At 44.6% G+C, this 17300-nt stretch overlaps 1 protein-coding gene across 1 annotated transcript in view; it reads right to left on the bottom strand.

The window, feature by feature from the left end:
• MTREX (Mtr4 exosome RNA helicase) overlaps positions 1-17300 on the bottom strand; it is a 63351-nt gene that overhangs the window by 272 nt on the left and 45779 nt on the right. Inside the window, 7 exon segments of the mRNA XM_083153661.1 lie at positions 2030-2134; positions 4611-4773; positions 7285-7341; positions 10996-11101; positions 11299-11462; positions 11892-12080; positions 14466-14576. Coding sequence (XP_083009787.1) covers positions 2030-2134; positions 4611-4773; positions 7285-7341; positions 10996-11101; positions 11299-11462; positions 11892-12080; positions 14466-14576 — 895 coding nt within the window.

Raw genomic sequence — 17300 nt, forward strand, 5'->3', positions numbered from 1 at the left:
AAGAAGAGAGGGGGAAAGAAACAAAAGGTTTATATAGATCAAAATATATATTATCGTCATGGAGTTTACAACAGAACGGGAGCTTAACTTATAATTCTGACCTGGAAAGCTTTAAAATAAAACAAACTTAAAAAAAGGTGTTAAAGGGCTTTCAGCCACCCGTGAAGCAAGGTGGAGCTGTGAGAGAACGCCGGTAATTATACTTTTGGATATAACACTTTATTTAAAAATTAAACATAATTGCTGGGTGTAGCCTGTAGACTTCACATCTCGAGCATTCTTTCAGTGGGCTTTGTGTGTGTTGTAATGGAAAGGGCCACTTAGGTGGGATTGTGCGAATTAAAAGGCTTTTAACTGTAAAAACTGCCATCTGTCCCGGTCTGAAAATCAAAGCAAAGTGGGACCTGCGGACACACGCCGCCAAATGAGGGCTTTCTATACATAGGAACTCAAAATTACCTGGAGCACAGTTCTGATAAAAAAAAAAAAAATACGCAACTGAACATTTTTAGAATATTTCTAAGACAGGAGTTGAAATCTCCCAATTATATGGTGTTTAACTCACTTCCTTATTTTTACACTTCCTCAGGCTTAACATAAGGTCATTCTAATCCCATAAGACTCAGTGGGCCGTATTCAATGCGGCTGGCGATCCTCACCGTTACATCCCCGCACTGGCTGCTCACCCTATTCTACGTTCCAGGGGATTCCCCCAAACAGCGAGGCTCGCGGTTATTATAGGGAGCCCGCTGAATTTAGCCGCGAGCCTCGCTGTTTTCTTGGCTGCATATGCCCTGGCAAGGTCTTTGCAGAGGTCCGTTGAATACTGATCCTGCGAGCTGTGACAGTGAGCAGTCAGCACTGTTCGCTGTCACAGCTTGCAATAATCATTGAATACAACCAAATGTTTGATGGGTGTATTGAGAATGGGGTCTCACCCCTTTATCAGCAAATTCTAACTAACCCCTCTATTAGTGGGTTCAGGCAGTACAAAACCGCAGTGCGTTACCCAATTATCTCCTCCACTACCTGACAGCTTTAAATGGTGATCACCACAGCAATGTTGCAGTGACAGCAATTGGCTAAAGAGGAGTTAAGTCCAGTGATGTAAATGGGACTATATTTGGAATGTAATATCATACAAACCTGGTTACCTTTGAATTATTGAACACATGGACAGCACGGATACTGCTATAATGTAATAATTAACTGCCTACTAGCCCTATTATTGCTACACAACAGCCAACTAGAGAGGTGCTAAGTGCATTTTAAGATGCAACGGTCAGTAGGATTAAGGTGGTGAAATATAAATGGCTGACCGGGATATGGGGAATCCTTCCTGGGCCATGTGTGGACATTGGAAACAAGTTATGCGTTCTACAGAGCATCACATCAGAATAAAACTTTTTGCCTGCCCGGTACAGGCATCCAGAAAATGTATATAAAGGGAACAACCAAAGCAATCACAATTGTGATGCAAATCGTTGTTGGAAAAAATAAACCCGATGAGAACTGACCACCGATTGTGAATGGGGCATTGTTTCCATAAAAACACTTTTGTATCGGTGTGGAAAGGGGGACAAAGTGGGCAGGAAGCTGGGTCTGTTCTAGGCCTTTGCATGGAAGAGACTGTTCTACGAATGTAGCGAGTGTAGACCAGGGGTAGCCAACTCCAGTCCTCGAGAGCTACCAACAGTTAATGTTTTCCAGATCTCCTCTCAGAATCACAAGTGAAGTAATTAGCTCCACCTGTGAATCTTTTACAATGTGTCTGTGAGTAATGAGTGCACCTGTGCAGCTAGGTTGTCTGTAAAATGTGAACTGTTGGTAGCTCTCCAGGAGGGGATTTGGCTACCACTGGTGTAGACAATAGAACCGTACAGTTTTGTCCTATATTTCCAAAATTGTATTATTAACCGCACTCTATTATGTTACAACATATAAATATACTGAGCAGCACCCATATATTCTGTGCCTTTATAAAAAGCTTCCTGCTTGCATGTCCATAGTTATACGTAGCACCTTTTACCTTCTGCAAACTTGTTCTCCAGTTCTGTGTTGCCAATGGCTTTGGCTGCTTGGCACATTTGCCGTAGTAATTCTTCAAGACGTCTCATGCAACGAATAATACTTCCTACAGAGAGAAATGTCCATTTATTCTGGTTTATATATAGGATTGCCTGCATGTTTATCTCTGCTGTATAGAGAATATGTAGTCATTTCACATCAGTTACTATATATTATTAGATGTATTACTCCCTGAACAGGAATAATACACAGAACATTTTATGGAAACTAAATGACACAGATAGGGTTCATGAACAAATGCAGGGGTAGCAAGGGGGTTATGGCTGAGGGGAAACACCCATCACACAACAGAGTGCACCATGAGCCGGTGCTGTGCAATATTTGAGGGTGGAAACTAAAAGGACGTCAGTTTGGTGGTGGTGGTGGAGAGCTAAAACCGCACACCAACCGACCGGCGTGTGTGTGTGTGTGAAAGCCCCCCATCGCTATCGGCACACACTGACCTGTCAGGACAGGACAGCCTCGCATTAAAGGACAGATTGCTGTCCATTGCCCTCAGTGGGGCAAGGAGCGAGTGAAAGGAGCCTAAGGGCTGTTTCATACACTCCGGCTGATGCCGGGGGGGCAGCGAAACTGCTCTCGGCCAAAAGCCATGCCCCACACGCACACAGAAGTTTACAATGGTTGGGATGGCCACAGCCCGGCAGCCGCCCTTTCCAATGGTGACAGCCGGCTGCAACCGGGCCATGGCCTTCCTGTGTGAATGGACACACTCCTGCCTACTGTTACTGTGCATGGCGCGGCATTTGGCCGTGCGGGGTTTCGCCGCCCGGTGTCAGCCAGAGCGTGTGAAACAGCCCTAAGGCTGGTTTCACACACTCCGGCTCCTGCCGGACGGTGAAATCCCGTACGGCCAGGAAGCCGTGCCGCACACAGTAGTTTATCACGGAGGGGATGGCCACAGCCCGGCAGCCGTCCCTTTCAGTGGCGGGATCCGGCTACAGCCGTGCGGCCGGGCCGTCCCGTGTGAATGGAAACAATAGTGTCCATTCACAACTAATGTGTGCGGCATGGCTCCCTGGCCGTGCGGGATTTCACCGTCCGCCAGGAGCCGGAGTGTGTGAAACAGCCCTTAGGCTCAAGTGGGGCGGCAGAATGCTGAATGGCCAAAATCCGTGCCCTACATGTAAAAGGACATTTTGACTGTCTGTAAATACCCTGTTTTGTTGTATCACTGTCTGCCATTGTAAAGCGCAACGGAATATGCTGCGCTATATAAGAAACTGTTAATAAATAAATAATAAATAAATAATGGACAGCTTGTGTGTCCTTTCACACAGGGCGGTCATGGTCTGGGCCGCTGCGTAGCAGACAGATCTACCCACTGGAAAAGATGGCTGCCGGGCTGTCATGTCCTAACATGCCAGTGTCAGATGGAGACGGGGGCCTTTTACACACAACGCTAATCTCCACCCCCAAATTTACACAGCACCGGCTCACAGAGCAGATACATGTGAAAAGCACAACGGTCAACAAAGTTTGTCCGGCTTTTTGCTGTCCGGTCAAAACCGGAGTGTGAATTAGCCCTAAAGTCTGCGGTACGTCTCCGCGGCCCTGACCAAAGGTTTCTTTTGCTAGTGTGGAGAAAAAACAAACAAAAAAAAACCAACAACTCTGTACAGGACATTACAAGTGCTCATGTCTCTACATGCTCAGACGTGAGCTCTTATGTCCCCCACGCTGCACCGTTCTGTTCCAATGCTTACTATAAATGTATTTAAAGGAAAAGCATTTTAAGGCATAAAGCCAGGAATAGGTTCCCTCCAGCATAAAGTCAGCAATAACTGCTGACCCCAGAAGTGCAATGACCTCTGCAGGACTGTGGGAGTCGTCCATGTGCTGGGAGAAATTCATTATGGAGATGGATTATCTCCCTGTGACATAAGTACTGGGATTAACTGCTCTCAGCAAGACGAGTGGGAAAACGTACTGTGGTTCTACACGGTGTCACAGCATAATGGAAGTAAAGCTGGGTACACATATATACAATAGTCAGGCCGTTCTTCCGTTCTGGGTCGGACGGCCGTTCAATTGTATAGGTGTGTACGCTGTCCCGACTCCCTCTGTACGATCGATAAACGGTCATGTCCGTCCATACTCGGTCGGTCGAAGGTTCAGTGCTGTTTAATTTTACACAATTGATTGGGGCCTGAGGCAGAGGCCCATGTAATGTCAAACGCAGTGGGACTTTTTTTGCTCCACAACCACACTGCGCTGATGTTCATTTACCACACAGCACTGGATATTGGTAAATCAAGCACTTGTTTGTTATACACATCAGTATGGTCCCATTTATATATACCCCTTATGTTGTAGGCTCATTATACAACCTGCACTCTACGGCTGTCATTACTAACCATAAGACCTTGATGTAATTCATCTAGAACCACTGGTAATAATTAGTGCACACATTGTCATTTCCCCATTCAGACCCCCTGATTTCACACGTCTATATAGAATATTAAAAGCCGTCAATGTATAAAAGCCGGTATAGAGTACAGAGCCTGAACAGCGCCGCTTACCTTCAAACACATCTGTCATTTTACAAATTTGAGCAAATGTTGAGCCGTTGGCCCAGGTGTATACGACATCCATGAGGTTGGGCCGGAACGAACTTAAATACGTCTCTTCGTCTACTTCTAGCTTGGCCTCTGCAGAAACCTTCGCGATCCTCCGGGCTGTTTCCTATCCAGGTAATAGAAGCAGTTACAGGATTACTAATTGGGTAACGAACGTTCAGGACACTTCCTGTAATTACAGGTCATTTGTTGCTGTAAAAAGCAATGCTTCGTCCTATGCAATAATGAGCAGGGATTATTTGGTATTCGTTTGGATCAACAGTATGATAGTCGACATGACGAGGTTGACGTGACTGTAGGTCGACATAGGATAGGTCCACCGTCAAAAGGTCGACATGGGATTTTTCACATTTTTTGTCCCGAATGTCGACATGGACACAGACGTAGCACCGCTGCGTTTGGCACACTATGTTATTCGCTAAAGGGCACGTCGACCATCTGCTTGTATACCTAATGACCATATACCTTTGGTACAGTTGTGGATTTCCTGTAGATGGACATTTCCACCACTTGGTTACATGGTTAATGCTGATCTGGCAGTGGTCCTATATTGCATGGGTACAACACATAGGAATACAGCTTGCCACAGATCAGTCCCCATATACAGGCAGAGTCCTAAATGGATCACAGTGTATGAAGGATGGGAACTAGCGACTAATCGCAGAGCTTTCAGCACCACTGGCGAGCAGCAGAATAATTATTCCCCAGGAACTAGAACAATTAAGTAAGGATACCTCCACAGCTAAAGGGTCCTAAATCTACAGACTACTGAGACGAACAAGGAGAAGACACAGGGGTCAGAGGGAGACTAGCAGCTCCACCGTAGTTACATCCTCATCCAGGTCAGCTCTAGGTAACACCACAGACTGTCAGGCTGAACTGAGTAACTGGAATGTAATCAACAAAGAATACGAAGCAAGCAGGAAATACCAACCTCCAGGGTGACCCTGGATAGAACTGCCACAGGTTATGCTAGAACGCTGTTATAGGGTCACAATTTGACCTCTATATTCAAAAAGCCACCGATTCATGCAGCATCTCCTCTGTGAAACCACCAAGTTACCAATATGGCATTTCTAGTTGTGTGTATATATAAACCGTTCCCGGCCTCAACTGTCCCTCGAGGTCTTCTATGGCCAGAATGGGGTTAGAACAGATGCTGCCTTCATTGCCACCACCAGGAATTCCATCCTCCTCCTAATGCAAGACACCACCGAGCAGCAAGTCACCAGTATCCACCATCAATGATCACGAGGCGCTGCGTAGATCAGCAGAACTCCATCTCAGACTGGGGTTCAGCTACCACATTTCATCAGGGCTGCCCTAGTAACGTGAAGAATATACGCACTCCTAATATACCCATCTGACCGCTGCACTGCACAGAAGACCGGACTCTGAATGTGGGACTGGAGAGTATTGGCACTGCACTACACCAGGCTATCAGCGGGGAGCACATTCCTTATGTGCATCAGCATGGCCAGGAGCAGAGTTCTGGCATAGGATAGCTATTTCCTCTGCTGATACACAGCGTTCAGCCTGCCTGGTATGCTGGCTGATATTTATCATGTGCTGCCTCAGGAGGGAAAGATCCAGCGAGTTCTTCAATCTCCCACCTATAGGTAACTCCTATCTATGACAACGTGATGGAGAATCAGGTGACCTCACATATGCAGGGGAAGTGGAGCGTATCAGCAAACCATGATGTGCTGGATGACCATGAACTGCCCAAGCTAAACCTCTGCATAATGACTCCTCATCATGTGCCCATAGGCTTTAAATATGCCATCCCATCAGTTGTCAACTCTCATTGGAAGTGACCCTTCCCACACAGCAATTCCAATTCCTGGATCAGTGGGACAGAATACTCCCCCAGAGTCCATGGAATTCACAAGTCTTTGGACACTCTGGGAGAGCACAAATATGTTGCAGGCTTGTTATACCCTCTATATCAGGCATGTCCAAACGGTGGCCCTCCAGCTGTTGTGAAACTACACATCCCAGCGTGCCATAGCATTCTCCAATAGCAAAACCGTGGCAAGGCATGACGGGACTTAAAAGATTTAAAACAGCTGGAGGGACATAGTTTGGACATGCCATCCCTATACTTACAATTCAACATATGCTCCTAAACTACACTGACTATAGTGTGGCCTGCCACACTTTTGCTATTAGGGCATGTTTAAGCTGTGGCAGGGCATGCTGGGACGTGTAGTCCCATGCATGTTGCATACTCCTGCCCTAGAGGATGGAAGGGGGGAGTATTCACTGTAGGGCACTGAATAGGGGATCTACACTGCCAGTAATAACCTCTTGTCCTCAGCCAGAGGCAGGTTCCGTGTTGCTGGGAGTCGCTGGATGTAACAGAAGATGGTCATATGACAGGAAGCAGCAGGAAAGATTTACCAGAGTACAGGATCCGGTATTTCCTGTCTCCATAGCACCCGCCACAGAACAGTCAGGCATAGGAGCTAAAACATGGCTGCTTATCACTCCCTGGTAACACCAAGTGTAACGTAGCAGCCTCTAGATAGGGCAATGTGTCAGACTTATTCACCTGCACGGGATGCAGTGAAATATACACATCTCCAAACATCCATCCATATTTGTGTCACATTACCTGCATTTGCCGGAGAGGTCCGGCCAACTGTTCCGTCAGCTTGGGCATTTCACTGGACTGAAACGATAATAAAAGAAATAAGACAATTAGGTTAAGCATCTACATGTGCGCTTAGAGTGGCAATAACCCTATACCCTTCATGTAGGTGTGTGGTATGGCACAACCAGCTCTAATACAGGGAACTTAGGGGCATATCTATCAAAGTTTGAAGAGAGATAAAGTGGAGATCACGTACCAATCAGCTCCTGCCATTTGTTTCAAACACAGCCTGTAACATGATCGTTAGAAACCGATTGGTTGGGACTTTATTGCTCGCCACACTTTCATACATATGCCCACTAGTTATAAGATCGCCATTACACCAACGTTGGACAGAAGCCAATGTAGGCAAACGGAGGACAGCGATGTGGTCTATGCAGCAGACATGCAATGCGAGTTACTAGTGAGCTGGCCAATCCCAGGATTGGCGGGATGCCAGGCCTTGGCCCTAAAATTGCTGGGATTTGAATGACCGATCCCACAAATAAGCCTGCGCGTGCTCCTGTCCTCGCTGCATGGTCAAGTCTCAGCTGCTAATGTGAGTAAATCTGTAATTTATTTGGTACTTGTGGGCGCCCGTTTTTTTCATCGGGTCGAAAAAATCGCGTCGATCGCATCGCATGCAACCAAATCGCATGCGATGGACGCGATTTTTCTATAGGAATCAATGTTAAATGGTCCCCCGAGACCCGATTTCACATTAGGGTCAATGTTAAATGCCCCCCAATTGTTTACGCCACCCCACCATCAACGCCAACCCGAAGCGCGGCGGTACGCATCCTCCGCCCTTTTCATACCCCCACTACCCACGGCGGCGTGGAGTTGATTTTATATAGTGTGGCGAGCGCAGCGAGCCCCGCGAGGGGACGAGGAATACGTGCCCGAAGCGTGGCGAGCGGGAATTGGCTACCCTAGTTATCAGTAATCCTCCAAATAGAGCACAATATAGACTAAGGGCATATCGGTTCTCTCCAGGGCTGCCAATTACACATATGTGGAAGTGGGCTTATTTTTTCTTCCAGTTGTGTTTTTTTTTTTTTGGTTGGATCAGAAAACGCTGCCGTGTTAAATAAGGTTATGTTTAGGTTTGAACAACAGTTTAGGTTGCTAAAAAGGCCAAGTATATTGATTTCCAATAACTATATAATTATTGGGTAGCACGGTTGGTGGGATGGTATCCGTCACTGCATCACAGTTACTTGCAGGGAGACGGTTTACCTTTAAAAACATCAGACACAGGACTATCACACAGATGCCATGTCTACCATTTAACTAGTACAGAGACTGCTAGAACACTTCGTTACAGAGACAACTAATCACCGGCAAGGTGACATCCTGGCATCGTTATAGGTGAATGTGCTGGAGTTACATAGATGCTGCAACTGTTAAGGGCATCCCCCTTCGCCCATATACTTCTAAAGGCCAGTACAGCAACTTCCTCTGGAGGAACAGCTGTACAAACAGAGCACTTAGCGAGGGCATGCCCCCTGATTCCAGCTGGATGCTGTGCGAGGACTGCTCGGAAAGGCACATGAAATGTTTTGGACAAGTGGGTGAGAATGCTGGAAACATTCGGCTGCCATGACAGCAGCTCTCCACAGCCAATGCTATGTATGTAGGAATACCAAACAGGACAGGGGCAGGCAACCAATTTCCTGGCCTCTCCGTAGGCAATTGCGATAGTAGGATTATGTGACCCCGTGGGCCCGACAGTGTGGTGGCCTCGGATGCAGCACAGATCACTGGTGGTGATCGCAGGTGGTGTCTACTTGTATCACACGCCTCCTGCTTGTCTTACTAGTGCAACGCTGCCGCTTCCACCTCCGACTAAAATCAGGCCCAGTATTAGAATGTCCTACCAATAAAACTATGGGCCTGATTCAGATCAGATATAAATGTGCGATTGAATCAAGAATAGATCGCTATTCACTTGCAATTCCATAAGCTAGTCAATCTAGGGGATTGCGATGAAATAGGTTAGCTACGTCTGTTGCTTGTTCATGTGAGCTACGATTCATGTGTGGCCATTCAACGCTCGAAAGGATTGCAACTTCGCACAACAGTGATCAGGTCTGAATAACCCCATATGTCAGGGCATGCAGGTAGTTCCACAGGTTGGCATCCCCTGGTACTGGCAGAATTTTGCTTTAGGTTTAGTTGTAAAACATTGAGGGGCAGATTTATTAAGCTTGGAGAAGAGAAACTGGAGATAAAGCGGAGAAAAGATAAAAGGAGATAAAGCACCAGCCAATCAGATGTGTTTGAAAAAGACAGTTGGGAGTTGATTGGCTGGTGCTTTATCTCCTTTTACCTTTTCTCCTCTTTATCTCCAGTTTATCTCTTCTCCAAGCTTAATAAATCTGCCCCTAAAACCCCAAAAACACTACACAATTATTATTTTTTAAAGATATTGACTCAAAAAGGTCCCTTAAAGTGTATTGTATATGCTGAAGAGCTCGCTAGCGATGTGCACTGACATGCATCTTTAACAAACCCCTAGTTTGTGCATTCAGCTGAATACTACTACATTGCCAAGGACTGCAGGATTACATAGGCTGTGGGCCATTTCTAAAGTGCGGCATCATTTAAACATAACTGCAGCGTTATACTGGCATTCTACCGAAGTGAAACAGAAGGACAGAAGACAAACACAACTCTGAAAACCAAAAGCACTATTTGAGTGAGTTCACTTAACCCAGTGGTCAGGGAACTCGGTCCTCATTACCCCACTCACTCAATGCATGTTTTGCTGGTAACCCAGCAGGTGCACAGGTGTACTAATTACTCACAGACACAATTTATAAGGTCCGCTGGTGGAGTTAATTATTTCACTTGTGATTCTGTGAGGAGACCTGCAAAACATGTACTGCGTGGGGTAATGAGGACCGAGTTCCCTGACCACTGACTTAACCTCACAACATACAACTCCTGCCTGCTTAATGTGGCTATTCAGCCATGATATCACTATTCTGACATCTGGAAATAACGGACTATCGCCATCAATGCTGGATTTGCACTGTCAGTTTTGAAAATGCCCAGCTGTTCCTCTAATGACTCCACCTCTCCTGCTCTTCCATTGACAGCAGCCGTCTCTCAAGATTCTATTCTTGGTCCTCGATCTCTACATGTCCTCTCTGGGGGAACTCATTCGCTCACTAGACTTCCACTATCACCTCTATGCTGATGATACTGAAATCTACCTCTCCTGATCTCTTTCCCTCTATCCTCACGCTTATAGCCAACTGTTTCTATGCTATCTACTCTTGGATGACCCAGTGCTTTTTTAGACTTAAAACTTTAAAGACTGAGCCGATCATCTGCCCACCCTCCTGCATAAAACCCAACCATCTCTCATCCTAAACTTTTTTTTTCCACTTCTACCCCTTCTGTGTCCCCCCTGTCTAACCTTCCCCTTTAGAATGTAAGCTCTCATGAGCAGGGCCCTCTCTCCTCATGTGCTTTTCTTAGAAAATATTATAAATCTATATAAATAAATAATAATTATAATAATAATAAAATGCCTACGCTGAAACACGATACAGATTATCATAACCTAAAAGAAACGATGGTCCACCCAAAAAGTTACTCGCTCTCAACACACACGTGAGCCATGGTCTTGTGACGGCATGCAGTACTGCGGCAATGACACTACCGCCTGGGAACTGGACTTACATTCTCCTGAAACACAAAGCAGCTGAGCAGGGCTGTTGCTTGTTCCGCCGTCAGGTCATTAAAGAGTCCATTAAACATGATTTCGGTGAGCAGGAGCTCATCGGCGCTGCAACACAAAGTGCAGGATTAGGAACTGTAACACCGAGCCGTACATTTCACAGACAGAAATACACAAAACGGACTTCTAATTTTACCCTAAATGAACTAACTACATTCAACAGATGTTCTGGTATGTAAGACGCCACAACAGAGGCATGCTGATCGCTAAATAATGAAGGTTGGTTGTAGGCAGGGGAGGCTTACCTGCTGATCTCACACGCCACGCGCCCTTTCACCTCTATGACATCAGAGGACGACGCAAAACCCATCCGCCTCAGCACACGTTTCCGGCACTTCAGCTCATCCATCTGTAACACTGTGCGGGCTTTCTTCAGTTCACGTTTCGCAGACCTGATATCCACCGCAATCTGCAAGTAACCACACAGCTTTCTGTAGGTCAGGCAACGCAGGAATAACAAACAAAAAAACAAAAACTATACATTTAATAAATCTAAAAATGATGAGGTAATATTGCCGATAACAACCAATTTGATTATGTCTTTTATTTAGTATTTTCTGGGACGTAACGGAGAGACAGAATACGATTGGTTGCCAAGGGCACACCTCTTAATTTTTAGACGCATTAGTAAATTTACCTCAGAGTGGAACATGGATCTAAGTGAACAGTGAAAATACACCCAGGAATAATTCTGGATTTGTATTTTATCAGAACGTCAGGAGAGAGATTTTTTTTATTTAGTTAAATGATCAAATAATGTTTCCATTTGCACCGATACGCGGATATCTGGTTGGTAATCGCACATGAGCACAAACCGTTTACGTGTCGGATGTGTTACCTGGGCCTTCTTCTCACAGAGCTTGTACACAGACTCCAGATTTGGGTCATTGTTGAGAGGGTGTGAATACATCCGATGTTCGAATGCTTCTACCTTCTGAACCACTTTCTTCAGCCCTGGATCTTTTATACCCATATCGTCTATGGGATCCAGCAGTGGCACGCCATCGGGGAAGCGCTTCTGAACCTCCTAAAAAAACACAGGTGAGAGGTTGGGTAATTACTCAGGTGTAATTGTAATTTACTGAAGAATTGTTTGATGCCTGAAGATGCCATTGTTCAGCCACCATACTGGGCAAATACAGGGATCACCTTATCCAACAATGCAGCACCAAACACACACACACACACACACACACACACTACCCTAACCCTGCTCAAACACTACCCCCCCCCCCCCCCAACCTTGCACTACACCACCCCTAATACTGCACCTTCACTACACCACCCCCAAACCTACACCTGCTTCCACCACAATACACCTAACCTTGCAAATTAAAGTTTATGGGTGTATATAGCGTGCATACCCACAGTAGTCCAAAATTGCTTGCATGGTCCTCATAAATAAAGCTGCGTACACCTTAGACGACACTGCAAACGATGCAAGGTCTTCATAGATTTCCTTTGAGCAGACTGGAGCTCCATAAAACTAGATTATGGGTACAATCTAAACGATTTTACCATAGATATTGTCAATGGCCACATTCCAGTAGTATAGCTGTCACCAACAATATCCTCAGATTGAACTGCATGTACAGACAACAAAAAGGACATTGCTAACGACTCACAGGAGCACGCATCGTTAATGATATAGTGCCAACACACGGCACATTCCAATCATCATGCATAGGATTTAAAACACTGCCTAATGTGTACAGAAAGCAGCAGTCCTAGAGTAGGCATTCAGGTATGCCTGGCAAATGAGGGAGTAAAGAGTGTATAGCAAAATTATTCCCACTAGGGTGATATACATGTTATAGAAAATACAAATGCTTCCCACGATCTTAAGCTGGTCATACACTAGGAAAATATCATTCCAGAAAGAATCTGGCAGTGCATGGGAAAAAAGTGCTAATCAGCCGTTTACTCCCACAAGCTGAAACATGGGCAAAACCGGTGTGCCAAACTAGTAACTTAACTGAATAATAAGTAGGCGTACACTGCCATCAGCACAGGAGGAGGAGAGGATCAGCAGCATGGAACCCCCAGTAACCACCAGGCACCCTCCCCTACACAGCAGTGCCTAGAGTTTATCCGGCAAAGGCGGCCCTTGTTTCCCTCCCCGCATTCACATGGCAGGCTGCCCCTACCCACAATCCCCCCTGACCTCCCTCTACCAGCGAGACTTGCTTTATGACATTCATTTAGCATAATCATTATGTGACCAGTAACTGGAGTTGGAAAAAGTATCCAAAAAATATTGCTATAACAAATCGCAATGTTTTGGTGTACGAGCTACACGCTAGCAGATTGTTGTCCATCAGGATGCCCCAGTTGGGTCTAAGTAACCCAAACATGATGGTTTGGTCATTGTCAGCACTGGGATACACTGAAAACATGCATTGGGTCATAACAGGTCAATAAATTTGATTGTATCACTCCATACTTAAGAAGAAAAATAATGATGTGAAATGAAACCATCACCAAAAACGGTTTTGCAACCAGCAGTTTAGGCAAGTGCGAGACTTCAAAGCTAAGGACATATGTTCGCTTCTATCCCTGCTGTGTCACCCCAGTTTGTCTGCCCCTTCCCTTTAGAATGTAAGCTCTCACGAGCAGGGCCCTCTCTCCTCATGTGCTTTTCTAAGAATAGATCTCTGCCACTGTTATAATCGCCTCAGTGTCCGCTGCTGAACATGTCCTTTACTTACCCTGTACTTGTCCGAATTTACATTTGTTCTGTAAATCACTAAATTTCTTGTTTTGTTCTTTTGCTAATCTATGTATTGTCAGGCGCTGCGGAACACTTGTGGCGCCATATAAACAAACAATAATATTAAAAAGGACAAAAAAAAAAAAAAAACCCCAGTATATACATTAGCTTACATCCATTCTGGTACAACATGTGAAAGTCCAAATTAACCCTTTGAGTGCCAACATCTGAGATAACATATAAAAAATAATAATGTAGTGAAACAAAAAGAGACGATTTCCTGTGTAAGGTAAACATTGCAGGTCATTCCGAGGAATTTTGACAACTTTACCTGGCAGTGAAAGGGTTAAGGAAATGACATCGGAGATGAAGACCGATAAAAAAAAAAAAAAAATCGGCAATATACCGAGTGTGCCTTTTAATATGGTTAGAGCGGCAGTGTGAAAGCGCCAGTCTGCATTTACCGGTTACAGATAACCGGTATTTCTCTAGACGTTTTTTATGCAGTGTGAATGGCTATATTTTCTATGGCTTGAAACGTGTTCTTTAGGTTGAATGCGAAAGGAACTTAAATGCTATTTTAAACGGTTTTCACCCTCAATGTGAAAGGGGTTTAGTGGATCAGGCCGTTTTAAATACCATTTTGAAATACCAGGTCTTAAACAGTTAGGCAATGTGAAAGCAGCATTACGGTAACATTACCTGGATAGACTTTAACACACTATGCCTGTTGTCAGGCGGCCGGAGATCTTTGGGAATATACAGACGCACACTACTGATGGCGCACAGCAAATGCAGCAAGACTGGAACAACCTGGAAATAGAAAAGCAAAAAATATTTAAAATATAGTTAACATCTGAAGCCGTATAGCCTCGTATAGTGTCCATGTATGACCATGAGAGGCCAGAAACATACCTTTAAGCATCAGACTATACCGGCCCTTGTTTGATCTATTAATATAAAACATGACCGAGGACTACTTTAAACCTCAGACGAAGCAATCTGCAATCAGTCAGATCTGCGCTATGACGTGCGATGTGCAGCAACTGGTGTATAGCAGATACAGTAAATACTTCTGCTGAGTGTATAAACAGCCCAAAGCAATGTTACATGGATGAAGTATCTGTGCAGAGATCAAGTACACAGAAATGCAGTAAGTTAAACACTGCACCGGAAGACAAATTACAGTTATTTAACAGCTTCAGGACGTTTCACGGAGAACAGCTCGGTCTCTGTTGTGATTAATCTTTACATTCAATTAAGTGCACACATACATAACACGGACCAAACACTGGGAAGCTGACCGAGTGCCTGGGTGATCTTATATATTTAGGGAATTTTTTTTTTTTTTTTTTTTTTTAAAGGACATTTGCCCTGTGGCCTTATGGGCCCCAGGAGACTGGCAACCGTCATATGCAAGTCCTAAATAACTCTTCTCGCCATGTGTCAGAGCCATTGAATGACTAACAGCACTATTTATATAATATATAGTAAGGATCCAGGTCATTATTCTGGTTCACTAGCAAAGGCAAATTTCGTCTCAAATGGACGAAACCATGCTGCACTGCACCCAAATCTAACTCTCTCTGCACAAGTTACATCTGCCCCACCTGCAGTGCACATGGTTTTGTCCCTTTGAGAAGGAATTTGTCTTTGTGAGTGAACAGAATAAGGGCCCCTGTGTAAATGTTTTGGGATATCTTTGGAAACACATGGTAAGGGTCGACACTTTTTTCTTTTTCTTTTTAAGACAAGCCAAAACTAGTAAAATATGATTTACAGCAGGGATGGGGTTACTTTTGGTCCTCCAGCTGTTGTTGAACTATACATCCCAACAACAGCTGGAGGGCCAAAATGTTCCTCCCTGATATAGAGCAACGTTTCTCAAACTTAGTTCTCAGGACCCCTAACAGATCACCAGTTCTTCTTTAGAACATACCAGTTATGCTGGGATATCGGCAGATTGCGCAGATAATTGTATGCTGCGACAGAATTAGTGTTTTCCGGAACTCTAAAACTGTTCAGCGTGTCCAGGAGATTGGATAATTAGTCAACCACATATGGCAGTGTATGTGCTACCACAGCCAACTACCCAGCATTTCTCCTGTACCTTCAGATGGGAGGAACGCGGGCTGCTTACCTTGCCCAGCGTAGGAAAGCATATATTGTGGCCGTACACAGGTATCACAATGTTTGATCTCAATATCTGATGGTTTCAGCTCGTCAGAAATGAAAGGTCTGACAGTGCATGCCCAGCATCAGGACTGAATACAGCTGTTCTCAAGTGTGCACCCATATCTAGAGATGCCCACACCAGTTTACAGCCACCACCAGTTCAACTTTACTGGTCTCTTCTTTTCATGTAAAAGGACCATTGTATTTTATTTTTTATTACCTGTGGGGACCAGTGTGATTGTTTTTTATATGAGGGCCAATAGGTTTTTTTTTTCCTTTTGTCATGTGGGGATCTCATGGCGTGCCTTCGCAATTTAAAAATCTTATTTAGTGTGCCGCAAGGTAAATAGGGTGAAAATACCTGGTGTAATGGTTAGCATTACTGCCTCACAGCACTGAGGTCATTACCCACCATGGCCCTAACTGTGTGGAGTTTGTATATTCTCCCCATACTTGCGTGGGTTTCCTCTGAGTACTCCAGTTTCCTCTAACAATCCAAAAATATACTGGTAGGTTAATTGGCTCCCAACAAACTAACCCTAGAACGTCTGTGCGTGTATATGCGGTAGGGAATATAGATTGTAAGCTCCACTCGTGGCAGGGACTGATGTGAATGTTGAAATATTCTCTGTAAAAGCGCTGCGGAATATGTGTGCGCTATATAACAAACCATTAATAATAAAACACATCTTACTATGTGACCGTACATAATAACTACACCTGTGCACCGGCCAAATGGAAAGGAAACGCACCACTAGGGATCCTGAGAATCGGGTTTGAAAAACTCAGCTTTGACGCTCCCAAATAAAGCACCGTTTCAAATGAAGTTTACCAAAACAAGGCTGCAGCCAATTTCCTGTCTGACAGGCGATAAATTTAACTACAACAACAACAACAGTAGATTTATTTTTGGGAATAGAAATAGGAAGAAAAAAAAAAAAAAAAAACACAAACACACACAAGATACTGGATAAATGGAGACACAATAAAATCATGTGACAGGAAGCAGTATTTAGGTGGGTCGTAGTTTCCTTTAGATGGCCGGAACGTTGATAAGCCCATGGAGGTCACATCCACAATTGTGTGCTTTATCATTATGACATGTGTGGAGACCGTTTATGAAAATCTTACATTAAAGAACTGGATTAAACCTTCCTGGACCCATATTTATTATCAGTGTACTCTCTGTATAAACCGATCAGTATCTTTACAGGAAGTCACGGGGAAAGTGAAGTAACAACATTTTGGAATGTTTCCAGCTCAATCCCAGTACAATTTATTAAATAAATTCCACATGTGGCATCCAAATGTGCAGTTTTATGTGATGCCAAACTCCAAAGGCTGCAAAACTTGACTCTTGGC

The sequence above is a fragment of the Crinia signifera genome, chromosome 1, assembly GCF_055691185.1.
Source record: "Crinia signifera chromosome 1, ASM5569118v1, whole genome shotgun sequence".
In the NCBI taxonomy this organism is placed as follows: domain Eukaryota; kingdom Metazoa; phylum Chordata; class Amphibia; order Anura; family Myobatrachidae; genus Crinia; species Crinia signifera.